Raw genomic sequence first — 26842 nt, 5'->3', positions numbered from 1 at the left:
TGACCCCGTGGACAGGGAAATATTCCCCTCCTCTGGGACAGTACAGCTCGGGCTAAAGGTACATCAGATAGCGGCTTCAGCTAATCGCTGATCAGTTGTTCTCAGGAAAAAGAAAGGACCAGGAGCCCCTCTGTTTTCTTTGAGGTGGCAAGTGCTGGGGGCAGCGACCTGCTCTGACCCTGGGACAGCGGGGAGCTGCCCCTGCCTGGCGCTGGTGGAGGCATGGTGGTGGCAGCGCCAGGCACCTGGCCAGAGGCTTGAGGAAGGGAGGCTATGGAGCCCCAGCACCTGAGGATGTCGGGCAGAGTGTCTCCTGCCCTGGAAAAGAGCAGCAGCATGGGGCAGACAGGCGAGACGAAAGCTGGGGCACAGCCATCCGACAGCGTCAGTGTCCAGGGTGTCTCCTACACCATCAGGTAGGGCTGGGGAGGGCAGTACGGAGGGCCCCTGCCTGCCAAGAGCTGCTCCAACCCCAGGGACTGTGGGAAGCGGGGCTGGCACTGGCGGTCTGTGGGTTTGGCTTCAGCCCAGTCCAGGAGGAGGGATGTTTCCAGGCTGCCCACCTCATGGCACTGGGCTGTCTGCCACAGGGGCAGAGCGCGTGGCCCGAGGGAGGCACAGCCAGCCTGTCCTCCGGAGGGCTCACCCCTTCTCTTTCAGATGTCTCTGAAGGACATGTGTTAGAGGAGATTTCCAAAGATTGTGCTCTTTCCCACTGTCTGTCTTACTGCTACCAGAAGGATAACATAGGCTCTGAGAAAAGGGCCAGGTGGATTAGTGGCTGGCAGACACCGTCAGCAAATAAAGCCACAGTTCATATTTGCCTCTTTGGTTGTAGTCCAAAAGCCTCTTAGCAATTATTCTGAGAAATCTGTTCAGACCTCATTTTATCTTCCAAATAATGCTGAAACGGTTTGTAGCAGGTAGCTATAAACCATTCACTTGCTTTATGCTAGATTTTAAAATATTCTCTATTTAATTTTTATTGATGTTTGTTTTCCAAGAGAGCGTGTTGGCCCATGGTGGAACTTTTCTTTATATTGTAAAAAATGGACCCGGCAAATACTTAAGGATGTTTCATTTCACATAGAGAGTGGCCAGATTATGGGGATTTTAGGAAATTCTGGTAAGTTGTTCCGGAACCTTGAAAGAAATAATATTGGAGTTAATACTGGTTACTTTCATAGTGATATGAATGTGACTGAGATCTGTGTTTTAAATAATGAAATTGCAGCTGATTTTAACTTCTGCTTTGTAAAACTGTGGTGCTTGGTTTTCAGAGTTCAATCTTCTGTCATCTAACTAACAATTATAACTTCAGTAACAGATAAGGTTACTTCTAAAGTCAAACGTTCCATGCAAACTGTGAATTTGTGTGAATTAAATGCTAACTTACATTCCCAGTTTCCTATTTTTCCTCTTAACTAGCTGCATTTTCAGGACTATTATTTTAATGTTATTGAGAAAAAAAGCCTTGCTTCTTTTCATATGTCTCCATTCAAATCAAGCTACCACTCTTGGAATCATAACATTCATCTCATCACATGATTAATTTCTTCTGTTTGAAAGGATCTGGGAAAACAACACTTCTGGATGCAATATCAGGAAGACTGACATATAAAGATAGCTTCTCTGGTGAAGTGTATGTGAATGGACGTCAGCTGAAGAAGGAACAGTTTAGAGATTGCTTCTCTTATGTACCACAGGTTGATTTCTACGTTTATTTTTTGTGTACTGTGCTTCCTTTCGTGTAAAGAAAGTTCCTCGTGTAACGGAGTAATGTAGTCTGACTGTGATTATACTAGTAAATTTGGGACAAATCAGTTTGTATTAATTAAACTTGCATGAGGAGGGACAAGATATTAAATTACTACAGAACTAACTGCTTCTTTCTCTTCACTTTTTTTTTCAGAGTGACACTTTGTTAAGCTTTCTCACCGTACAAGAGTCTTTGACATACACGGCTTTGCTAACTCTTAAGAAATGCTCCAACAACTTCATCAAAAAGAAGGTCTGTATTTTATCGTCTTCCTTCAGAAAGGTAGACATGATGTCATGTAATGCTTTCACCAGCAGCACTTTCCATTCATGGCTGTGTTTTATGTTTATGGGGTTTTGTGATCCTCATTCTGCAAATGGGGAGAAATCCTCCTGCTGAGGAGTAGGACCCAAGATCTCTGGTGCTCCCCACCTCTGCAAGGGGCTTGTGCTGACACCCCAGGGAATCACCATTATGCTGGGACAAAACCCTCCACCCAAAGCTGCAGCAGTTGCTGCTGCAGGAGATGCTGATGTTGGTATTAAGGTCAGTTCCCCTTTCCCAGCTGATAAACCCAGTTCTCTGGGGTGTTTAGGGCCATGTGTGCTGGCAAGACTCATGAACAGCAGAAGTGATTTTGACACTGTTCTGCTCCCGTAGAATATCTCTCATCAACCAGAACAGCTCCAAAAAGCACTGGTCTACTAAGCCCCCTACAAGCTATTTTCTTGATAAAATAGGTTTGTTTCAGATTTATTTAAAGGACTCTTTTGAAAGTAAAGATTGGATATTCCTGACCAAAGTCTCTTGTTCTCTGCCTCTTCTCTTCATTGATTTTCCACTCAGTATTTTATACTTCCCCAGGATGGATATGCCTTCGTGCTCCCCAGTTTTGGAAGCCAGACTAGCAAATTATGATTCATACCTTGAATTCTAGTCCCACCTCTGAACTCTTCATCTCTTAATGTCAACTGAAGCAAAAATTTCCTCATTTCAGAATACATGAAACTAAAATTTTAAAAGATAATTTAAATAATATATTAAAAATAATCAAATAGAAATGAGGCCATATACCTTCCGACTAGAATGGAGCAAGCAGGATATTGGGAAAGCTATATTTTAAAATTATGTCTTTTTCTTCCCCGCTTTTTACCATTGCACACAGGTGTCTGAGTTGGCCTGTGTTTAGTCTATTAAAATTGTAATTATTTTTCAGGTAGATGCAGTCATGACTGAGCTGAGTCTCGGCCACATGGCTGACAAAATTATTGGAAGCCATAATATCGGAGGAATTTCTGGGGGTGAGAGGCGTCGGGTATCGGTTGCAGCCCAGCTATTACAAGATCCCAGTAAGTACCACTGCATGGATTTTTAAAATAAAGCTGTGTAACTTTGTGCTCCTACCATAGGCTTCCATAAACTACTTTAAAATACAAAAGCATTTACATTCTGTAATTCAGCAAAAGCTACTGTTGTAATAACAGAAAAGGATAGAATAGTAACTGAGGTCTTCCATTAGTCTGTTAGCTGATCTTGGAAAGCAGACAATGAAAAAATCTTAGGGATTGAGCATAGGTTTAGACTTGCACTTATCCATTTTAAGTCTTTCTCAACTCTCTCTTCCCAAATGTTGGTTGTGGCCCATTAATTTATAGGTTTTGAGCACATGAGAGCCACACATATGCAAACACTGAACCTTGCAGTGGAGTCCCTGCCATTGAGCTATGTATGCACGAGCAACACACATGTTCCAGAGCGAAAAAATTCCACTGAGTGAAAATGAAGGCAGAATGACTATAGAAGGATTATCCATGGGGAAAAATCACTGTAAATTTAGTCAATTTTGAGATCGTTTCTTGAATTTGCCACAATCTTATGGAGTAAATGTACAGCAGGCATTTGTTGGATGGTGGAATTATTGTAGCAATGCAGATATGCTAGAACTGCATATCAGGCAGCAAGGAGCCCTTAAATAGTAAAGTAAGATGTATCACTGTTTCTTATGACCCCTGGGGAGTTCATTGGGTGTAGTTATTGCTCAGTAAGTCACTAAACTCTATAGTTAACACTAATAACACTAATTCTGTGTAGATAAACCTATAGTGAAAGCTTTTCTCCCTTCTTACCCTGATCAAAGTTGCACTGCCCTCTTCTGTGCTATGTCTCATCTATATAAAAATAATGGATTTGACTATAAGTTTTTCCCTTCCATGTGCAATAAAATAATGAAGAAAATGCAGTAATCCCCTCTAGCTCCCATCTAGGGAATTACAAATGCTGTATTTTAACAACTCTTGGTTTGTTCATGATCAATTCTGTGTGTATATATAGATTTAATTCAGATTATAACTTCTCGCTAATTTTTCAGTTATATTTACCTTTACATACATTTTGAAATTTATCATTATTGTTCTTAGAAGCAGATGTATACATCAATTCTATTTTGGTAATTTTCAGATTTTACCTGAATTTAGAAAAAATTGATTATGCTTCGATCCTGCAGTAGTTTTTTTATGTCCTCATTCCTGGTCATTGTAACTGAACCACTGGAACTAACTTAAAGATCACATCATGGTGATCTATGCATACTCTGCTTTACGTGTGGAACTTCACATGTAAAGTAATTTCTATATTATTTGCTTCTTTTAAAGGCAGAAGCTGTAGGACTTTCTCCTCATTTACCTGAATTTTAAAGCTATTCCTTGTCATTTGACAGAGGTTATGCTACTTGATGAGCCAACGACAGGGCTGGACTGCCTGACTGCAAACCAGCTGGTCTTGCTTCTCTCAGAGCTTGCACACAGAGGCAGGATTGTGATTCTTACAATTCATCAGCCTCGCTCAGAACTCTTCAGGGTAAACAATATCTACTGACTTTTTTTTTAATACCTAGGTTCTTTTCAGGACAGAAGTACAAGATCCAGTATAGTTGCCTCCACAGGGTCTCCTCCTTCCCCTTTCATAAATACAGGCTTGTCTTGAACTTTACAACTCTGGCCTTCGACCAGTCACGGGGCACTTTGGGACACATATTGCCCTGTGAAAACAGTATGCACACTAACTGTGTGCCTAACCTTTGTGTTATACAACTACCCAAATCAAAACCACTGGGAGAAGCCATGTCAAGGGGTGTGGGTAAACCTTGGTCATGTGGTGGGGCTGGCCTGCCTTGCAGGGCTTGTGCTGTGGAGAGTGTTTCTCCCTTCCCATTACTGTTTCTTGCTTTGCTCTTCTGACACATCCACCACCTCCATGTGAATGCAAGAAACCTCTTCCCTGGCTGACTGAATGGAAGTGGTTGTGGAGCCAGAGGGGAGCAACCGTGCTTTTCTGGACTGAAAGCAGTCCTGGTGCCTTGAGAATATGGATTGATCATAGCTGGTGGGAGCCTTGCTCTGGCAAATGTACATCCAAAGAGCAGTGCTGTTGAAGTCCTGAAGCACTTCAGGATAATCTCGCCAACAATTTGGGGTTTTTACAGACTGGGGCTATTAAGCGCCAAAGGAGGTCATCAGTAAGTGAAAGTGCATTAGAAGTGAAGTCATAAAGCCCCAACACCTATTTCTGTTTGTGGATTACCTCTGTGTGCTGCTGTTGCTGACAGATTTGAGAAGCACTAGTTTTACAAGCTTAAAGATGTGTCATTTTACATAACTGTCGAAAGAAGTTGAAAGAAAGGACAAACTTCCTTTGAGGGAAATATACTAAGAAGTTTGAATGTGTCAGAATTATTTTTCCTGACAAAGCATTTCTATTACCAAGACAGTAGCTGTACTCAAGAATTAATGCATTTCTCAGTACTTATTGCTAATATATTAATTTGTCTCTGACAGTTATTTGACAAAATAGCCATCATGAGCTTTGGAGAAATGGTTTTCTGTGGGAACCCTATGGAAATGATCACATTTTTTAGTGACTGTGGCTATTCTTGTCCTGAACAATCAAATCCTTTTGACTACTATGGTAAGTTTGTCTAAGTTGTTTTAGTAAAACAATTTGTTTTATTCACCAAATTAAAGTTTTTCCAGAGGTAGAAATGTGTTTGAATTCTTCCCCAACTCTGTAATTATATTCAGCTCAGAGAGAGGGCTACGCTGACTCCATAAAATGGCCAAGTTTGCAGTAGGCCTGAAATACAGCAGAAAGGAGTAAACTACCAATAGAAAAGGAATCTCAACTTCTGAAACCTGTGGATTCCTGATGGCATTTCTCTATGGCTGTTCACTGGATGTTGGAAAAAGAGTTTGATCCCAAAACTGTGGGAAGTCCCATGCTCTTATGGACTCTGTGATGCCAAGCAATAGGAAACAGTTGTTGCCTGGAGGAAAGGATGTAGAATAAATATGGGATGACTTGAGGTATCAGTTTCCAGGGATTCTGAGTTTGAGGTTTCCCAAAGTTTGGGGAGTTGCTAATACCAGGGTGAACTACTGGAACAGAGCATATGGATGCGTCAGGAGTTGATGATAGCAAGCTGCTGGCACAAGCTGAAGAGTACTGTTTTACCAATTCAGGATGAAAAAAGGGTCAGTTTGAGACTTTGGAAATGAGGCTTGGTTTTGCTGCAGGACGTCCCTGTGCTTGCTCCACACAGGTACACATTTGAAGAGAATGTGAATGTGTTCGTGTTGTGTGCATTTATGTGTACACATATACATACATGTATATAACTCTCTTGCTAAAGCTAATTAGCACCAGTACCAGCTGAGCACTAACAAGGGAATTTGACCAATTCAAAAAGCTGCATTCAGAGGAGGTAGTGTTTTCCTGTTGTCTAGATGGCATCCTAAACTCAGTGAGAAGAGAGGATGGTTGTTGACATAAAGCTAAATGGGATGAAGCTGAAAATACTGATATGACAGTGAGGATAATTTTGCCTTCATGAATTTGAATAGTCTTGAAAAGCATAGATGATTTGAGATTTAGACCCACTTTTAAAAAAGCTTGGTGAAGAGAGTACTGCATTCTTCGAATGTCAACCTTTGAATTTGACAAGAAAGGGAAAAAATACAGTTTAGAGCAAAGAATCATCAGAATATTTAGTCTTTGGAAAATTGGTAGTTTATATTTTTTGTGCAATTTGATGTGAATGAAGGGACAGATTCTCATATAATTTACACCAGCAGAGGAAAATATATCCTATGTATTGAGTGTGGATTATATTATTGAACTATCACATGTATTTATTAAAAAAAATACTAATGTGTGGTAGACAATAGCTATTTGGTCTAGTTAGTTGTCAGTGCTATAATTCTTTTAAAGCACACCTGGTTGCCATTTATTTCCTGCGTCACTTCCAACAAGTCACACTGGCCAAATTTTAAAAAGTGTTTGTGTGTTTCAGATGTTCATATTTGCAAAAGTGAAGACTTCATTTTGGATAAGTTTACCATTGAAGACAATTCTGATGAATTCCAGCTTTCAGAACACCAGGGAACTGTTAATAAGCTTAGTTCAGGTTTTGAGAACAGATCAAGAATCTTGGACAAGGTCTCCTTTTCTCTTGTTGAATTTGTATTTTCAAGTTGAACAAACATTGCAACACTGAAATCTAAGGATGAGAGAAACCTTAAGAATAAATAAACAATGAAGATATCTTACCAGATGTAGAAGAGTAATTTAAAATTCTGTAAGAACAAATATTCCTGAGAACAACAATCCAGTTTCTGTAACCTTAGCTAATTCATTGCTATTAGGGAAAAGGGAAATTTCTAAGGCATTTTAGCACAATTGCTGAATCTGCATTTGTGAACATAGAACACACAAAGTTCCCATCTGCCAATGAAAGAATTACTGGTGTTAGGAATATGTTTAGGTGGATTTCTTAGAAAGGAACATTAACTCTGTGAAGTATCTACCTTTCCTAAGTTCCGTGGCAGTCAGTAATATTTCCTTCAGCTTGGGCTGAGCCTGCTTGGGGAATTTTGCCTGCTGAACATCCTCTAACTTCATATTAAAAGACAAGCATGTCTGCAAAGGAGGTAGGTGAAGCCCAACAATGCAGTTACAGCTTTGTGCTCTGCAGGGAGAAGGCTAAAGGTCTGACCAGCACAACACTCAGGCCTTGCATTTCCAGATCAAGGCCTTGAACTGCAGGGTCCTACAGAGGCCACGAAACACAGATTTGTTGTGGCTGCACAGTAATTCATTCGTGCTGCACCTAACAGAAGGGAGGAGTAAAAGAAACCTTGAATACTTTCAATGGATCTTTTCTTCTTTGCAGCTTTTAGGATGGAGGCAAAGATAAATTGGTTGCAGGGGGAGAGAGGTAGGAGGGGAAAGTGATGTGTATATGTAGTAAAAGCTTTGTAAATTTACAGTGGATCTGACATCTGTGGACACCCGAAGCAAGGAACGTGAACTTGAAACCTACAGTAGGGTTCAGGAAATTGTATCATCTTACAAAAACTCGGAGATTTTCAGCAAAGTACTGACAGCCATTGAAAAAACAAAGTATATGAAAGACCTGCCACCAATACCACTTAAAAATAAAGACTCACCCAGTACCTTTTACAAAATATGGGTTCTTTTACGGTAAGACTTTTTTTCCCCTTTTTTTGAAGAATTTTTTTTTCTTTTCTACTAATCTTTCAGTCCCATCCACAGTTCCCCCCTGCCCCATATATAAATGCACTTTCTTGGTTGTTTTCATCTCCCACTATACTTGTCCCTGTCTTTTTTAATGTATTAACTTTTTGTGGGCACTGTCTGTATAACATTTTTTCCAAGCTAAATACCCTACCAACATGTGGTCAGTCGTAGCTAACAAGTATATTGTTGCTGTTTTGTTTCACTGTCAGGAGGACGACAAGAAACTTCTCCAGAGACAAGACAGGCATCATCATGCGTCTCCTCCAGAATCTGTTGTTTGGCTTGTTTATAGCCTTTTTCCTTCTTAGACTGAAGAATGACCTGGTAAAAGGAGCTGTGCAGGACCGCGTGGGGCTTGTCTACCAGTGCGTGAGTGCCCCGCCCTACACAGGGATGCTCAATGCTGTTGCCCTTTGTGAGTTTCTGTCCTGTGTTATGTGCAGCAGCAGGTACTGCTGCCACCATCTCATAAATAGGAAAACATTTTTTTTTTTGAAGATAGTAGTTAAAAGGATCGTTACGGTTTTAGGCAATGTCAGAGCTGATAGAGAAGCACAAAATTCAATGGAATTCAAAGGAATATGCCTTGGTCCCTGCCTCTCCCTTTTACAGCTGGCCTGTGCATGGAAGGTTTATTCTAAATTGTGCAAAAGACCTTAATTTGCCTGTGTGTAGCATTATAAAGGCAGGACAAAGTCTTCGTCTAGTTAACATCCTAAGTGAGATCAAAACCAAACACATGGAAAGGATTCAAGTACAAAACTGCTTTGACAACAATTAACCATAATAGGGTTTATGAGCATTATGTGATGATTACACTTTTTTAGAGGGTGTTTCTCTTACAACTGCCATACTGAGAGCAACAGTAGTTTCTATTTACAGCCCTAAAAATTGCTCTACTCACATAGGGAACATACACTGCTGTCATCACCTTGAAATCAGAGTACCTTGATGAATTATCCACTGACAATGGGATTTCTCATGTCTTTAACTTGTATGTGCAAAAAAGATAAGGCTGTCCTGCATGCTGCCAAGTTAGGCCTCTTTCATTAGGCTTACCAATGTTTACAATGTGAAGGGAGCACGTTTGGCATTTATAGTGGGGAAAAAGTGATCAGAGTGGTTGAGGCTGAACGTTTCTGATATATTCTCGAGCTTGTCTCTGTGCTTCGGGTCATTTTTACTAGCAACAAGTCTTGTTCTTTCTATTTCATGGTAATTTAATTTATTTCTTGTATATTTAATCCAGTCACACCTTTACGTGCTATCAGCGACCAAGAAAGCAAAGATGGCTTGTATAAGAAGTGGCAAATGCTTTTAGCTTATATAGTACATTTCCTGCCCTTCAGTGTTATCAGCGTGGCAATTTTCAGCGTCTTTATATACTGGTAAGCACCTCTACCGTCTGTTGGATTGTCATTTTCTTTTTGTTACCAGTTTCAATTACCACGTCAGCAACAGGCCTCCTGGCATGGCTTCCTGCTATTGTCTCTCAGAATGATTACAGAGAAAACTTAAGGAAAAATGACACAAATTTAGCTCTGCTCTTTCAGGCAGAGTTAAAAACACTTTCAGAGTAAGTAAGTTACCAGTTCTCTAGGCAACTTGGAAAGTTTTAATGGACCTGGGACAGTTATCATTCTTGTGTCATAGTGAAAGCAGGAAGTGTCATTTTACATCACATTTAGAAAAATAGGAAATAAAAGGAAAAAAAAGAAGTGAGAAAGTCAACCATAGGTGACAGTAACAAAACTTCATATTTCCTGGGATATATGCGGTTTAGCTACAGCATATGAAAGTGATAAAATCTGGATCCTTCTCTTACACCCTTCAGAAAAAGGCATCTCGGTTTTCTGATAAGTGGGAACAAGTGTTTGATTATAAAGCTTCCCTTTTTCCCCCGGTACGTTAATTTCATTGCATCATTGTGAAGTAGTATCACCCTCAGAATGGGGTGATGAGATGGTTCATCTGCTTGTTGCCTTTTCTATCATATAGGTCTGCTCTTCTTCACTTCTGTTCCATCGATTTCTCACCTGTAACCAAATAGCGAAGTACTAAAGACCAATTTCTGCCCTCCAATATTTTTCTTTTCTAATTATGAAAGGGGAGTGCACTAAAGTTTGTTTTCCTGGGACAGTTGCAATCACATGGCAGTCTATAGTAAAATATATAAAAATGTTGAGCAGTCCTTGTTTGAAAACATGGATGCATGTTCTCTGGTTAGCTGTTGGAAAATGGTAAGTGGATAGACCCCTGTAAAGGAACTGAAGTGCAGGAGCTGTTGTGCTGTAGCTGTGCATGTTAGTGCTCTTCCTCTGCTATAAGACACCCTTAGGCAATTTGAAAATGGATGGAGTACAACTGCACCAAATCACTTGGACTACTGAATCAGAACTTCTGCACAGGGACCTAGTCTGCCATGGGAATTTTACAATAGCTTTCCCCCCCACCCCCATATATTAAAACTCAGGAAAAAAAAAAGACTATTCTTGTCTTCCTTCTGATCTGTAGTAGGTAATGAGGGAAAGTGCTCACTCAGCATTTACCTAATCCTTTCCATTTGGGATCTCAATAACTGTCAGCTCCTAGAGGGAAAGACAAAAGCCCTGAGAGGAAGATTTGTGCTCCTCCAGATGTGAGAACTTGCATGTATGGGTAGGGTTTTTTCATAGTTTGGTATTACTATTAAAGTTAGCCACCTTTCCTTTTGTCCCTTTGGCTACCTGGGCTTTTATTTCTGCAAGCTGTCAGTGCTGCCTGCTTCAGGCAGGGCTCCCTGAGAAGTCTTTTTTCACAAACAAGCAGAAATTACTCTTCCTCCTGCCAAGTGCTGTGCTAACCTTCTGTTTGTGACTGCTAGTGAGCTGGTGGCTGAGAAAACAGCCATTTAGGAAGCACCTTTTCAGGCTCAGTGACATGCTCACTCCTTAACAAACAGGAAATTCTTATGGGCAGAGACTTTGCCCTTGTGCTTTGGCAGCCTCAAACACAACCAACAATAAATAGTGGGGTTCCAGTTAATGGATAATATTTGCAGATATTAGCCTCCACATGTTTCATATGTTGTGGTTATTTGGAAGCCATTGGTGATGTGTCAAAGTGATTTCACAGTGCTCTTAGACCTCTTAGGGCAAGCAGTTTCTCTGTGAAATTTTGACAGTTGTATCTGTGCAGGACTAAACTTTCCTGGGTGGACTAACTTTTTGAGAGGCTTTAACAGCCTCCGGCATGTGTTCCTACGAGTCATTTCTCACGGAGTTTGTTTTTGTAGGGTCACACAGTTGGGTCAGACAGACCCAAACTCTTACCTGATCAGACACAAGGCAGGTCTGGCCAAGATCAGATAGAGCCTCTTTTACAATCAAGTGAATGTACTGTGTGTATGCAGATTTTCCTAGCTAAAGATACTTCTGGGAAATGTTCTGACAGTTCACATCATGCTACTATTCTATTACTGTAATATTCTGTCTTTGAGCTGGCTTTTTTTATTCTCTCTTAGGCTTTCTTCTGTTCTATCCATACCCCAGATTTACTAGTCTGTATCTACATAGCTCTGTGTAAAGTATTAAAGCATCTCAGAGAAGGTGATACTTTTACACTGGGACTTGGAAAGCTGTTTCTTCTGCATCAATCTGTGCTTAAAGGTTGTTAAATACCTGCTAGCTAGTTGAGTGTTTAATACTTGAAGAGTTAATGTTCATCTATCTGTTTATAAGTTATTCTGGTGTTACGACAAACACTACAGAAAAGCCTGGGAGAAAATTAATGCTTCTATTTTAAGACCGTATTCAAACATGGTGGATGAAAAAAAAGTTACAGGGCCTTGCATTGAGCAACAGGAAAAGAAAATTAAATGTGGAATTGCTGCTTGTTAGCTAAGCAAAGCATGCAGTCTGCACCTTGTGTAAGGCAATTTTGGTATGACATATTTTGGAAAAAGAGTATTATGTTACCGTGTAATAAAAGGTTTTGTCATCTGTCATATACACTATAAGGCTGAATTGAGCTTACCAAGCAATTACTGGCCTTTTTTAACTTTTTAATCCTTAGTACAGATTGAGAGGACTCTTTCCCTTTGCTTAGACAGGGAAAAGCTGGAAACAGCATGTTCTATTAAAGAGTACAGAAGTATGGAGGAAATTGCAATTATATGAATTACATGGGTAGCAAATTAATTAGCCTTCCTTTTAATTGACTATATCTGTATTTACATTTGCGTGCACAGTATCAGAAGTGCAAAATCCCATCTGTTAATTATCTGCATAAAAATGCTCTTTAACTATGTGACTTACATGAATAACTCATTGCAAAGACTCTAAAAGGAGAAGGATGTTAATTTAAGGAATTGTAAAAGCCATGGTGGTTGTCTTGAAACAACATGAGTTTCTACAACAGTTGTCTTTTCATAACCCTCTTTAATCTAGTTGGAGGAAACCTAATATATCTGCACTTACATCACAATATTAAGTGCATGTCCTTATGTTAAGATTCCAAACAACACATTAAGAGTTAAGGCATAAACTGTTCACTTAAGGAGCTGTAACTGCAAAAAAAACCAAAACAGAGACAAAAATACTAAATTTTCGAAGTTTAGTACACAAACCTTGGTTTTTAAATGTTCTTTTGCTCATTTTTGTACAGGACTATAGGGTTGTATCCTGATGCTTCCAGATTTGGAATTTTCTTTGCTGCTGTTCTAGCGTCTCATATAATTGGTGAGCTACTAACACTAGTTATACTTGGCATGGTTCAAAACCCAAATATAGTCCAAAGTGGAGTGGTGCTACTTAATTCAGCTGGTGTGATAGTGGGAACAGGACTAGTAAGGTAAGAAAAAACTTATTTTGTTATAGTGTTAGTGTTAAAATGAACTACCTAAAGAAGAGTTTTCTGAACATTCTGTATTGCAGAAGTCCAATAATGCACAGGTAGTAATGGAAAGCAAGTGCAACTGTGCTCCTTCAGAGGTAGAACTACCTAATCTTGTTAGACCTTGTAATAGATACAGAAACCAGACACTTAATATCTCTAGATATCAACAAAGATATTGAAGATTTCCCCCACTTTTTGCAAATAAATTGAAGATAAAATGGAGCAATTAATATCTATAAGCTCACATGAATTCTTTCACTGAAGCTGACATTATGATGTGAAATGCTGTCCTCATTAAAGCAGCCTACCAAAAAAAAACATTCATACAGCTTTTAGTAACTGCTGAAACTTATCAGGCACTAAACATTGATAATGATGGTTTAAAAAAGCAGTTGTTCTCAACTATCTTACTAGTGTTATTCTCCAGTTTAGCCTGTAATTTTTTCAGTCACTTTTTCTACCTGTGCAGATTGAACTAAATGAAAATAATAAATAAAAAAGTAGTATAGTAAATATGTGGGAAATTTGTGATCCACTTGCTCTATTACTGTGCAAATAAATGGTTTTGCACTGTAATTGCATGAAGTTTGAACAGTTTTCCCCTTGTAATTGTCAATAGTGAAATTGCTGGGTTTTTTTTGAGGAACTTAACCAAAGTAAATGTGTAATTGTCAAATGAAGTTTTCTTTATATGTGAGCAAGTAGGAGATGCTCACCTGAGTCCCTCCCAGTGAAAATGAAGAAAGCCCAATGATGTCAAGTTGTCCTCAAGAAAACCGTATGAGTCTTCACAATGTTGATAATGCTTTGTCTCTTCAAAGTAGATCCCAGCTAATACTTATCAAATAAAGCTAGGTTAATGTCTATTTTTTTGGTCCCTGCCTAATTTCAGGAAGTTGTACGTTTACAGTGACAAGACAGTTATTCCTGCTACCATAGTCTAATGCCTTAATGATAACTTTTAAAAGCATTAAAATGGTTTTTAACCTTATTTTACAGTAGAGACAATGCTAATTAATATTTTTGATTAATCTTCATAGGCAGTGAAGTATGTTAAAAATAGCATTGAGACTTGGGTTGCTGGGTTTTATTCTGTTAATTATTTTTTTTTAATTATAAAGTCTTGAAGTATTTTAGGTCTTTCTAAATGTTTCTTCTCACTATTTTTGCTTCATTCTTGTTTTGTTATTACTGCTCCAGTGAATTGCTATTCAATGTTTTTTGGTTTTGAAGGTGGAGGGAGGGGGTGGTGGTTTCTTACTTTGGAAGCAATACATTTTGGCAACTAAGGTTTATACTGGATCTTGTCATTTTCAGTTTATCATTGCAGTGTGAACAGCAAACCACCATAGAATTATTTGTGACTGTCCATAAACATGTCAGGGCTGAATGTTATGACACTGTACCAAAGCCAGAGACAGCCTTCACAGTTGTCTTCTCACTTAGCTCTAAAAATGGACTTTATGTTTGAAAAACCTACAGGTACAGACAAGAACTGTTTCTGTCACAGGCTACAACCAATGATGAGAGCTTGTTTTCATTTGGGGGCTCTTGGAATTTAGCAAAAGCCAGTTTAACGTCTCTGTTTCTTTAAGGACCATCGAAGAAATGCCAACACCTTTTAAACTACTCAGTTTTCTTACCTTTCAAAAATACACCAGCGAAGTTCTTATAGTCAATGAATTTTATGGCTTAAACTTCACATGTGGTAAGTGTTCAAAAAAAGAAGTCCATTATAAATAATTTTAATGAGGTGTTGATGCTTATTTTCCTTCTACATACGTGTATCTTGATAAAATAAAGATAACTTTTGAGTTGTTAAAAAATGTTTATTAATTACTAAAGACTATAATGCCTCGTCAGCAAGCTAGACCAGAGTTTGATTCTTTTGTTTCAACCATTTCTCATTCTTTCACAGTTCTTCATCTTTCTCTTCTTCACCTGTTCTCTTATCCTGTCTTTGGGGGCATTTTGGAAATTAAGTTTGTAACAGGCTGCAAAGTTTTTTGGAGCAGTGTTACACAAATAGAAGATTAACAGAATTGCACAATTCAAACATCAAACATCAGTGCAGGGAATACTGACAGGTAACACCTGACCAGATGTTTCTTTTAATAGTAGTGAGGCTTCAGTTCAAGTACTGAATAATACCAGTAATAGTAGTGAGTCTTCAGTACCATGTTACCATGGTACACATTGAGCAGCTGTCAGGCTGTGCTTTGCTGGTTGTGAGCAAGATAAGCAGCAAAACATTAGAATCAATCAGGTTGTCAGTGTTGGTAGCTAACATCCATTAGTGGGGGTAAAACAGCTTTGGATCTATCCTAAGATAGGTGGGGTTTTGTAGCCAGGTGTCTCTGCTCCTCTCCAAGGCTATATATTCTGTACCCATTAATCTCTCTTACCCTCTCTATTACAAGAGCACAAATAGCAACTGCTGGAAAACAAATCCATGACTTTGTTAGTACTAACAAACAGCTCATTTTTAATGTGCCCTTCAGACAGTCACCATTTCTTGAATTTTGGAACCACTCAACACATCTGAAGCCTCTAAGTCTACCACATGGGGCACCTTGCTTCTTGAGGCCCTTCCAGATAATGTGTCTGAAAAGCCATAAATCTTTGTTTGGCGTAAACAAAAGACAGAGCTCCTAGTGACCCTTTTTTCTTCCCTTCAAAAAGTGTGGCATAGATTAACTGCAGAAACATACGGCTTCTCTGTTGTTATTCCAAAGTGCTGACAAATACTGCTGTGGGTATAGTTAATCATTGAAATTACATCAGGGCTTGGTGTATTAAATGCGTGAGATAGATAATGAGGTCTGAGTTTTAATTTTATTGACTTATCTACTAAAGAAACTATTTGTTTCTTTTGACAGGTGGAGCCAACAGTTCCACTGCAAATAATGCTGCATGTATTTTCTCTCAAGGCATTCAGTTCATTGACAAAAACTTCCCTGGTGCCTTGTCCCGGTTCACAATCGATTTCCTAATACTCTATGCTTTTCTACCGGTACTTGCCATTATAGCAATTCTAAGCTTCAAAATAAGAGAGAGAATTATTGACAGGCAATAAAAAGATAGGAGTTCCAACGATGTCTAATGCTACACTTGTAACTTTATTATGGCCAAAGGCTTAAATTATTGGATTTTAGATAGTACTTAAGTGATTACACATTCATCTCATGTTTGTTTCCATCTTGAAAAACAATGTTCTCTTAAGAGTGTGACTGGCTTCCAGATATTGGTATTCCCACTCCTGTCCCAGATCAGCCATAATCAACAGTATTTCATGTTTTAAAGGATTTTTTGAATTTAATTTTGTTAGCTGTTGCTGACAATTTCTAACAACATAGCAGTGGTGCTCTAAATTTTTTCCTCATTATTTTGGTTTTTAACTATTACCAATAAGCAGAGGGGTACAACTGCTAGTAAATCTCATTTCGAGAATTGTATTTTAAGTCCCATGCTTTGTTTGGATACCATTTTAGGGATTTGTAGAAAGGAAACAAACCAAATACGTGTAAAGACAGAATGAAGAGGTCACTCCACTTTAATCTTACACACACTATACAACCAATGAGTGCAGATCTTGTAGCAGTATCAAAGTTACCCAACATGTTTTTGCCTTGTGAATGATGGTAAATCAGTGAAGACAGTTATTTATATCTATTCCTTCTTTCAAGTTCTAAATCTTGTTTCGAAAGCAGTTTGTGAATTACTAGAAAACAAATTTGTTTAATAAGCTTTTGGTTTTGTTCAATAAAATGTCAATTAACTAGGCAAAAATCATAAAAGTTGTTTGTCAGTTCTTGGAAGCAATGTCATTTTTGTCTTCGGAAATTATTCTTGTGGGCCTCTCAAAATTGAAAGCATAAGAGACACAGAATTCCTACATTTTGTAACTTATTTTCATGTTCAGTGAAGAAATTATTTTTTGCAGAGGGATTGCTAGAGATTTCTTCAAGTATATTCGTATCTTAAAATTCCATAATTACGTAATTAGTTTAATATGATAGTTTTGAGATGAGGCACTTCGTAATGAAGAATTTTAAATCCAATCCTCAAGGTAATGCAATATTTTCACTTAAGTGTGAGGCCAAGATTTTTTTCTAATATCTTTATGTGTAACATTCGGAGATACAAAAGTTTTATCAGAAAAACACTTGGTGAAAAAATATGTTAAAAATAACAACTGACATTAAAGAGCTGGAAAGACACCACATTAAAACTAATGTGGTCTCTCCCATTTTTACGTGCATGTAGGGTTGATCCGGTCTGCCAAGTGACTGTTCAGACATCTACCCTCTGACAAGTCTTAGCTCTCAAGAGACTCCTCTGGCTTTATTCTAGATTGTCTTGTGTATTCTCAAAACACTCAGTCCATCTCATACTAGGGAGGGTGTCCACGGACAAAAACCATACCTAGTTTACGCAAGGATTTCACAAACTTAGGCTGAATGTGAATCAATAACAGTTCCAGCACTAGCCAAATATCTGTCAAATTAATTAGATGACTTCCTAGCATTTGAATATATGACAGAAATGTCCATCTTCTAAACTCTGTGCAAAGTTATTACAACATTTTACTTTCCAAGATATAATTCCTGTATTAAGCTATATGATTTTGAAACAGAGATCTGGATCCAGGTCAAAGAATGTTTTACACTTTATTCTGCCAGGTTTTTATTTATTTATTCAAATACATCAAACAATGAAGCAGGTATTTCTTAAGGTTTACTTTTGACTTATACATGCAAAGAACTAGAAAAAGATGTCCACCACACTCTACTACAGTTTCATATTTTGGGTGTGAAAACTTGTTTATATTTAAATACATGTTTAGGGCAGAAGTATTTACAAATAAACCAAATAATGTGTTATAAAACAGGTAGAACTGACTAATGCCAGTCTTTATGTTCAAACCCATCTGTGAGCAATCTAGAATTCTTGTCTCCCCACTTTTTAAAACTGTGCCAGTGCCGAGATTCACAAATTTGGACTGAATGAACAGCTCTTTTTATGAAAAATACTAACAGGGATGCTTAATAAATATTAATTTTGTAGTCTGATAATATGCATTTTCAACTGCATCAGATGAAATTGCTAGTGTAATGTTAAAATACTTTTGTAAACATTGTTAAACTGAAGACACCTACAGCAGCTCATCAATCGGAGTCAAAATCCATTTCTTTCCAGGATTTAGAGGCATTTCTTTTGTACTGTTCAAGTTCCTAAAACAGAAACATAAATACATATTAAACTAATCTTCTCATTACTAAAAACTGCAAAAAATTTAAATTTTTAGTTGGCTAATTTATGTATAAAAACTTTTCAATGTAGAAAAAATGTGCTACATTTATATTTAACAAAATTATACTAAAAGTGCTATAAATTTTGTCACATTTGCTCTCATATAGGGAGAAAGATTTTATTTATTTATGCCTAGATACTTTACTGGAAAGAGAAAATTTTGTCTCTTATCTTAGACATTCAGATTGAGAAACCAGGCTCCCTATGAACATACAGTAATATAACAATACACGTTTTAAAAAGAGAAACCACAACTACCCATCAGAAACTGCTGTTTCACGCACATTAAGGTGCTGCTGTTTAGTGGATTCCAAGTTAGCATCTGCATGTAAAAATGCAAACCCAAGGTGGTTATTAAAATTATCTGTCTTTTAGCTAGATTATTAAAAACAATCAGAGGCTTAAATTGTGGAGGTATACAGCAAGCAAATTAGGTATGAAAGATGAGGCAGGCTATATTTTGAGGTCAGCGGAGTACTAGCAAGGCAGACAAATGACCTCACTTCAGTCAAATGTGCTACTGGGAACTTTGAAGCCTGTAATAAGAGGTTCTATCAGCATTACTAAACAATAGTTTCCTCTGCTGAATTTTATGTAGTGGTGTGTACTGTCAGGAATTATTTCTGAAGTTTTTTTTAAGAAAAAAAATTAATTTAGGAAGCACTACAATTGCTTTTCGTTTATTTAAAAGTAAGGCTTGCAACCTATTTACAGAAAGATGATGCTCTAATAAGGTACTGCTAGACCTAGGTGTGTACTGCTTGCAAGACAAGAAAAGTCACCATATTTTATTTAGATCAGAAAAGAGGTGGACATAAACTAGTGATTAGAATAAATGTAGTGCAGACCCTCAAAAGTGGACATGTATTTTATGATTATTATTTTTATTTTAATAGAATAGATGATATTAATATACAGAATTCTATATTTAATAGAGTATTTTAATATGATAGAGGAAGGGAGGTCTTGCTGTAGGTATGCAGGTACCAGAACTGACAAAAATAACAAAATTCCCACCTGGTGAATTTAATATTAGTATTAACTCTCAATCCAGCACAGAGGGAGGAAGAAGAAAACAAAGGTCAGAGCAACAAAGCAATCAATTGTCTTAAGACTGTATGAAAATAATAAATGAAATTTTCTCTCAGGAAGTAACTTTAGCAGCTTTGTCAGCAGTGCAGTTTTCAGAAAACAGATGTATGAACAGTAAGAAGATTTTTAGTTAGTGCACATTCTTCCTGATGCTTGCAGGAGTCTAATTTTACAGTTTTTTAACTCAATAGTTACATTAGAACATACTGTGTCTAGTCTAAATCTAGTAAGTCACATTATTAGATACAACTCCAGTAGTACTGAGCTGTTCTGTGTCTAAGCTGGTCTTTACTCAGTATTTTCACTCCCTTATTATTAATATAAAGCAATTTTGATCTTGGAACATACAGATCTGTTGGAAACTTGCCAACAGTTAGGAATAGAAAGAATACTGTGATATTTTAAGGAGCACATGTAACCTGCTTTATGCTAAGTAAGTAATTTCAATTGTAACAACTTTCTGAAAGGCTTCAGGAAGGGGTAAAATTAGACAATGGAGTTTTACATATAACGACAATACTGTCTGGGGGTCATGTCTACAGGTGTTGGCTAAATAATTAGCCTTACAGACTTATCATCTGACTAAACTATTTCAAGAGAGAGGCAGATAATTTAGCAGAATTTATTTTGCTGTAATTTTAGCTAGCCTAGAAAGCAATTCAGTGTAAAGTCAATTCAGAACAATACAAAAACGCAAATTGTCAAACCACAGCATCTATTAGGATTGTACAGCTTTTCCACTACATACACAAGTACAGAACAAAATTATAAAAATTTGGTTTGGATGTATATCTAGATAAGGCCAACATTTAAACAATGAGCAATGAAAGAAAAAGAAAAATTAATTAAATAGGAGGACATTTACCAAAAAAATAATCTTTAACGAATCTCAGTGATTCAGGAGGAAAAATGCTGTCAGGAAAGTACACTTTCTTCGTTTATGTGCAAAACAGAAAGTAAAATACATCCTTGTAAGTCAGAAATATAATGGAAAAATCTTTCAAATACTGTTTCAAGATCACTCCAGAGACCCTCTTGGAAAAGGGCACCTTCCTGCTCTTAAAGTTCTATACTACAAACCTAAGTAGAATTGTAGAATATATTGCAATGATGCAATCAGCTAAGAGGTCTTCTCCCCAAAGTGAAAGAAGGTCCTGCAAAAGAATATGTCTTAAAGTACTCCAAAATCTTCATGCTAGCATTATACTATGTTTGTTTTGTGGGTAGCAAGTGTAGGGGGCAGGGATCAGATTTACGAAGAAATAACAATTGCAATTTAAATGTGCTTTCAGAGTGCTCTGAATGTTTAAACATTATTAGTGCTAGCAACTTATCACAGATATCTCAACTCTGGGATAAAGTGGATTTAAATTTTTTTTAAGCCTTAATGCTTCTGTACTTCTGTGTTTCTGTAAATTCTTCATCTGTCAAATGGGGAAGATCACACCTAATCTCATAAAGGGACTGGGAAGAAAGACTTAAATGATGTTTGTGAGGCACTCAGATAAGATAACATTACCACACATTCTCAGAGGAAAAAAAAATTAATACTTTTGTGTTCATTGAAGTGTCTGAATGGCAGGTTGAGAAATAAGGTACATAAAGAATAAGGATGATGAAAAGAAATACTGAACAATTGAGTTGAGACATCAGCAAAATAGTATATGATCATGTAATTAAAGACAATACCATAATGTCTACAAACAAGAAGGAAAAATTAAGATTGTAGGAAAAGCCTTAATTGTTGCATTTCTTCAGTTCTGAGTGACTGATATGACTTTACTTTTCATGCAGCTTCTTACTAGAAGTGCCCTCAATCTGGAACATGGTGAAAATAACCAACTACTGAAATACTGATTAAAAATCTTCAGCACCTGGTGCTCTTTAAGTTGGTTTAAAAATTAAATCTTTTTTACCCATTTGGACATGCTTTCATGTGAAAACAAGAAATCTTGTTCTTGGCAGTTGAGTAAACATCCTAAATTACTTTTTCTCCCCATTATGAAGACTAGGACATCTCCTCCTCTGGAGAAAAAGAAAGGTGGTACTGCTTTGTTACCCAAGTAGGTGCCTGTCACACTTCTCTGCCTGGTAACACTGGTCTGACCAAGGAGGTTCATGGCACAGTATGCAATTTTCTGTTTCATTGAATAAGACTGAAATTGTCTCCTGAAGTTCAGCAATGTCTTCATGATGTCAAAGTATGTTGAAAAAACCCGGCCCTCATTTTATTGGCCAGTCTAATCCCCATCTCAGACAGATTGCTGCAGATCTGACACAGAGGTGACACTTATCTGAGTGACATGGTTAATTAGGTCCCTCCAAATTTAGGGGAAATAAGACTATTCTTCCTTGTGAGATGGGGTAGAACCTTCTTGAATTCATGCCCTGTTAAAGTCTTAAGAGTTGGAGCTCTGTTCTTTAAGATCTGCTGCCATTACTTCTTGTTAGCTGACACCAAATGGCACCAGGCATCTACTTGTTTTGGAGTGTACTTCAATGGCATGAGGCTTCAGCTAAAACTGGCACCAATCCCTAAGTAATAGCTCTGTGTCACAAGGACCAGTCGGTGTGACCTTTGGGACTGCATGACCTGAGTACCTGTGTAGGCTCTGTAATTCTTCGAGCTCAAGGTTGGCTTTATCAGTTGCATCAATAAATGAAGCTGCAGTCAAATGTCCAGATCGAAAAGGTCCAAGTACCCATTTTGAATATTAGCAGTGAAGGCATAACAGGAAACAAAGAAAAACCTCCGAAAAGACGTCTTAGAAAACTTACATCTGTGACACAGAGCATTGCCAAAGGAAACAGAGAAGACATCCCCACGTGCCATCTCACTGCTACAAACATTTAGAAGGAACTAAGGAACAAGACTTTCATGCCCCCATAGGTGCTTACATATGTAGGTGGTGTATGTGTAGCTCTGATCAACAATATTATTTTAAAAGATCTCACTCTTGTTCAAGTTATGTGTGTATCAAAAATGAAACTAATGTGACCTTAAGGCATCCAAAGCCAAAAAGCTAAGAGGGAATGGAGAGAAATGGATGACAAATTTGCCATGTTATTTATGGATGAAAAGTTAAGCAAAAGCTAGACATTAAAGGCCTAGTAACTATGCAAAATGAATGTTTTTCTCGAATCTTGAAAGCCCTGTGCAAAGAGCACAAAATTCCAGTAAATCCTGGACAGAATCTCCTAGTTAAGAATTACATTAGAAATGTAAATTCTAAAAGGGTTCCTGATGCTGTATTCTCTCAGAGTTTAACTGTAGAGAATAAAAAGGCAGTAAACAATTGCAACAGCACTATTTGATACAAACCTGTACTGTGTATGTCTGTGGGGCAAGAACTAGGAAAAGAATTCTGAAAAGGCATAGTTGAGAAAGAGGGATGTGCTCTATCTTGAAGAAAGGCCTCAGAGAGCTTTCCAGAGCAAAAACGTTTAGAGAGTGGCATGTCTCATAGTCAAATCTGAAAATATTAAGGAGGCAAAATAATCTGGTCTAAAAGAAAACACTGCTGTGGCTGAATTCTGATAAGCTGGACCTTAAACTTATATGGCCAAAAAGCATCTCAGATAAATACTTGCTGACAACGAGTACCTGGGAGTCAGCTGGATACTTTCTCAATTCCGTACTTTTCTGTAAAAAAACTTTTTTCTAATTTTATCCTCGAGAATTCAACCTTTTCCTCTGCTGGAATTCAGGTAAACCCTTCAACCAAGGTTACAAAGTTGGAAATTACTTATTTAAGTTTTGTATTGCCACAGTTATCTATAAATCTGTTACAGTATTATTGAGCAATCCTGACCGAATCAGTCAGGTGTGCTGGTTCTACTATCAGACACAGTGTCAGGGCTGCATTTTGTTTCTGTTGCTGGTTTTGTGTTTATTTTTCTTTTAAAGCTTATCTTTGAGATAAACAAGCAAACTGGTTATCACCTAGAGTCCAAAGTAACATTAATTAACCAAATATAACCGAGAGAAATGATAACATGAAAACATTCACTGTTATCACGTGAAACTTTAATTTTGCGTTATGTCCCATGATTTCATTAGTAACATGTTGCATATTAAACATCTTAATATACTGTTCCTCCTACAACAAATACCATGGGACTATATAAAAAATGTCAGACTTATGATGCATTTAAAATGTTGCTTTAAATACAGGATTTTTGTGCCACTTTTCATTTAACTGGGAAATAGACACTTCAAAAAACACTGCAATTAGAGAGTTCTTTTCTTTTAAATGTATATTTCTATCTCGGTGCATTTCAAATTCTTGGAGTATAAAACATTTTAATAATGTGCAAATAATCTTGTAAAAATTGAACTTCATGATAGAGAAACATAGGAAATAGCTGCAGATAACAAAAGTAATTTTCTCTTTAATGCTCAAAGTACTTGTCTTAGTCCAACTAAAAGAAGCTACACTGTTTTGCAATGCCCTTGAACAGATTAAGATTCTAAAAGCCAGTCTCTTTTGTTTAAAACCAGAAAATTAATAATTTCCTGTATGATTTAATCAATGCATACCAGTATCTTCTTTTGCAAGACATTATTATCTAAAAATAACAAACCTAGTACACCATAGAGCTATTTTCAGATATGTAGATATATACTAAGTATGAGATTGTATTATAAATTCCAAAGGAAGTGTGCTTTACAGATTTTAATGATTTTTTAGACTGCACTTGATGTAATGGAAATTCAGAACTGATGCCTACATTAACAGGATATTACAGGTAATGTGCAAGTTCAAAGGCTGCAGAAGATTCTTGAAATTGCTTTATTCTTTGGATAAATCTTAGATTGATTTTAACAGACCTGTACCTGTGATATCAGTGAAGACTATTTCACACAGTACTGCTACTCAGGTATTGTTATATACTGATGGCTATAAGGCAATGTTTTAACCTTTATCTAGTTTGCCACAGAATTTTTCTATAAAAGTAATTCATTACTAATCTAGAGAAATGCAGAAATACTTCAAAATTAATAAGAAAAAATAAAAGACCCTGTCCCCACTAAAGATCTTCTAGAATTCAGAGATTAAACCATGTGGTTAACAGAAACAAAAAAAAAGTAAACAGTCCCCACCCCAGACCTTGATATTGCTTCCTAGACTTTCTGTTAGTTAACACCCAAGTGAGAGTAATGGGTGCAAAAATGAAGAAATGACTGCCAAGAAAACTTCAAAGTTTTGCTTCAATATTGTTTTAGTGAAGTAATTCTGGAAAACAGAGGGAAAATTTGAATTATTAATTTCTAAAGAAACTCAAAGCCAAAACTTTGAGATCTGACAATGCTCTACCAGCTTAATATCTACCAATGGAAAAAAACCCAAACACACAACCTAAGGTGAAATCTAAAGCTGAAGTTATTTAAAGGCAAAAAGGGGAGTACAAATATATTCTACAATTAGTTCAGCAATGCTGGTGGTTCTGGAATACCTGACTGTGAACAGCAGTTGGAGAATTACCACACACCTGGTTTTTCTGAGCTCTCATGACATCAACTTCATACTCAGCGTACTGTATATCCTGTGCAGGGTCCTTGGTATCTTGTAAATCACAGGAACTCTAAAAGAAGAAAAGACAACAACCCAAATGATAGACTTTATCTTCTGTTCTTTTAATAAGAAAATGCCACACTGTAGACCTAATGGAAGTATTTGCTTTTAATATATATTAAAAGCATTTATGGACGAATTTTGTGCTATAGGATACAGATTAGTTAAAAGAGCTCTTCTATTAGTAAAATGATGAGAAAATAATAGTGCAGCTAGATCTTAAAGGAAAGAAAATATACTTATTTGGTAGTTGTTTATTACTTTTGAACCTCAAAATGAAAATATCTTTTCTGGCCCATGACATTTGGGCATAGTTGAGGTTGCTCTTGCTAAAGTACTTAATATTCATGAATAGAACTTTGTTCTGGTTATCAGAAGCCTTATGTCAATAGCTGAGAAATTGATTACTGTCTTTTTGCCAAATATCTGAATTTTCATTTACTAACCTTGAGGCAACTATAATACCAAAGAAGCAAATACACTAATAGAAAGAAACACTATCTAATCTATCAAATAAAGAGGGGGTTTTTTTAAATGTTGTCCTGCACATTTCTCCTTATTTATAACAAATGGAAAATAGCAAGAAGGCAATCATAAAATAAAGCAGAATTATACTTCTTAGATGAGGTAATGGACAAAGAAATTTCCAATGCATAAAAACAGCTTTGATGTTTCAAGCATACTTTGGAACCAAACCAGAAGACTGGGAATCTATTTGGCAAATCTTTAAATCTTTAATTAGACTGACACACCCAATGAACACTGATGGAACTTGCAAGGTGAGAAGTGTATTCATTTCTCCAGCTGTTTCAGGAGGAGTTCAGATATTACTGGGGGAGAATAGATGTTTGTTTACTGTGTTTTTAAAGGCTATGAGGAAAAACAACGTGAACAATAACTGTTCTGTATAGTTTCCGAAAAGTAAAGTTTAGTCTTTATCTTGTTTGGGCATCTTATACGGAGAATGGCATCTTTCCTAACTACTAAATATAGGGAGCTGATTGAAGATGTAGAAGCTCTTAATCAAAGGATCACTGCATACAAATCTGTATATTTTAAAAATGTATTAATTAAAGGGAACTGCTGAGTGAGACTGAAATTCCAGTCACTGGACTCGAAAGACAAAAAAATCATTAGGGATATTACTACTATTCTGTAAAAAAAGCAGCTGTGCATCTGGCATGTAATAAATACCTACCTTGGGAGGAAATGTTTTCTCAAATACTTTTTTCCACAGTTCCAAAGGTGTGTTTGCACGCATCTTTCCAATATCACTATCCGAGGCAGGTGGTGGTCCTAAGGATTCCAGCACAATGTAAGACAAGTATGTTGTCATAACAGCATAAAATATAAAATAATTTTGCATAATGATCCATCTAATTTAGTATTTTATCTTCTACAGTGACAAGATGCAACAAATTTGAAAAAAAACCACATTGATCTCCTACCATGAAATGGGCTGAGAGGCATCGTATATTGTATTTTCTTTTAGATCTAAGCTTAGTGGTACTTTAGTATTTGACGTACTACTGATACTTTATTAAGCTACCTAAAAAAACTGTACAAATAATTCTCAATAATATACTGAATCATGATTTTAAAATTTATAAGCCATTTCCTTCAATAACTGATAATG

General features: G+C 37.1%; 2 protein-coding genes across 4 annotated transcripts in view; one reads left to right on the top strand and one right to left on the bottom strand.

Annotated features, from left to right (window-relative positions):
• Positions 1–173: 173 nt before the first annotated feature.
• ABCG5 (ATP binding cassette subfamily G member 5) lies at positions 174–17073 on the top strand. Of its 2 annotated transcripts, none has more exons than XM_027723405.2 (13): positions 174–416; positions 1005–1126; positions 1570–1706; positions 1913–2011; positions 2976–3108; positions 4476–4615; positions 5593–5722; positions 8080–8293; positions 8560–8765; positions 9600–9738; positions 12995–13180; positions 14821–14933; positions 16105–17073. In XM_027723405.2, exons 1-13 carry the CDS (start codon positions 274–276, stop codon positions 16299–16301), a joined length of 1959 nt encoding a protein of 652 aa, XP_027579206.2. In that variant the 5' UTR covers positions 174–273; the 3' UTR covers positions 16302–17073. The 2 variants fall into 2 exon arrangements, with proteins under 2 accessions (XP_027579206.2, XP_039242895.1); XM_039386961.1 differs by having other exon boundaries at positions 12995–13068; positions 16105–16154.
• The window catches only part of DYNC2LI1 (dynein cytoplasmic 2 light intermediate chain 1), a 21603-nt gene continuing 11521 nt past the window's right edge, over positions 16761–26842 (bottom strand). For both annotated transcript variants that reach the window (XM_027723407.2, XM_027723409.2), the window contains exons 11-13: positions 26405–26502; positions 25124–25216; positions 16761–18459 (exon numbers count right to left, since the gene is read on the bottom strand). In XM_027723407.2, the coding sequence (XP_027579208.1) occupies positions 18394–18459; positions 25124–25216; positions 26405–26502 (257 nt within the window). In that variant the 3' untranslated portion in view covers positions 16761–18393. The remainder of the gene's footprint in view (positions 18460–25123; positions 25217–26404; positions 26503–26842) is intronic.

This window comes from Pipra filicauda, unplaced genomic scaffold (assembly GCF_003945595.2).
Source record: "Pipra filicauda isolate LSUMZ 115617 unplaced genomic scaffold, ASM394559v2 scaffold51_size4534324_pilon, whole genome shotgun sequence".
In the NCBI taxonomy this organism is placed as follows: domain Eukaryota; kingdom Metazoa; phylum Chordata; class Aves; order Passeriformes; family Pipridae; genus Pipra; species Pipra filicauda.
The sequence above is the reverse complement of the archived record's forward strand: the minus strand, read 5'-3'. Positions and strand labels throughout refer to the sequence as shown.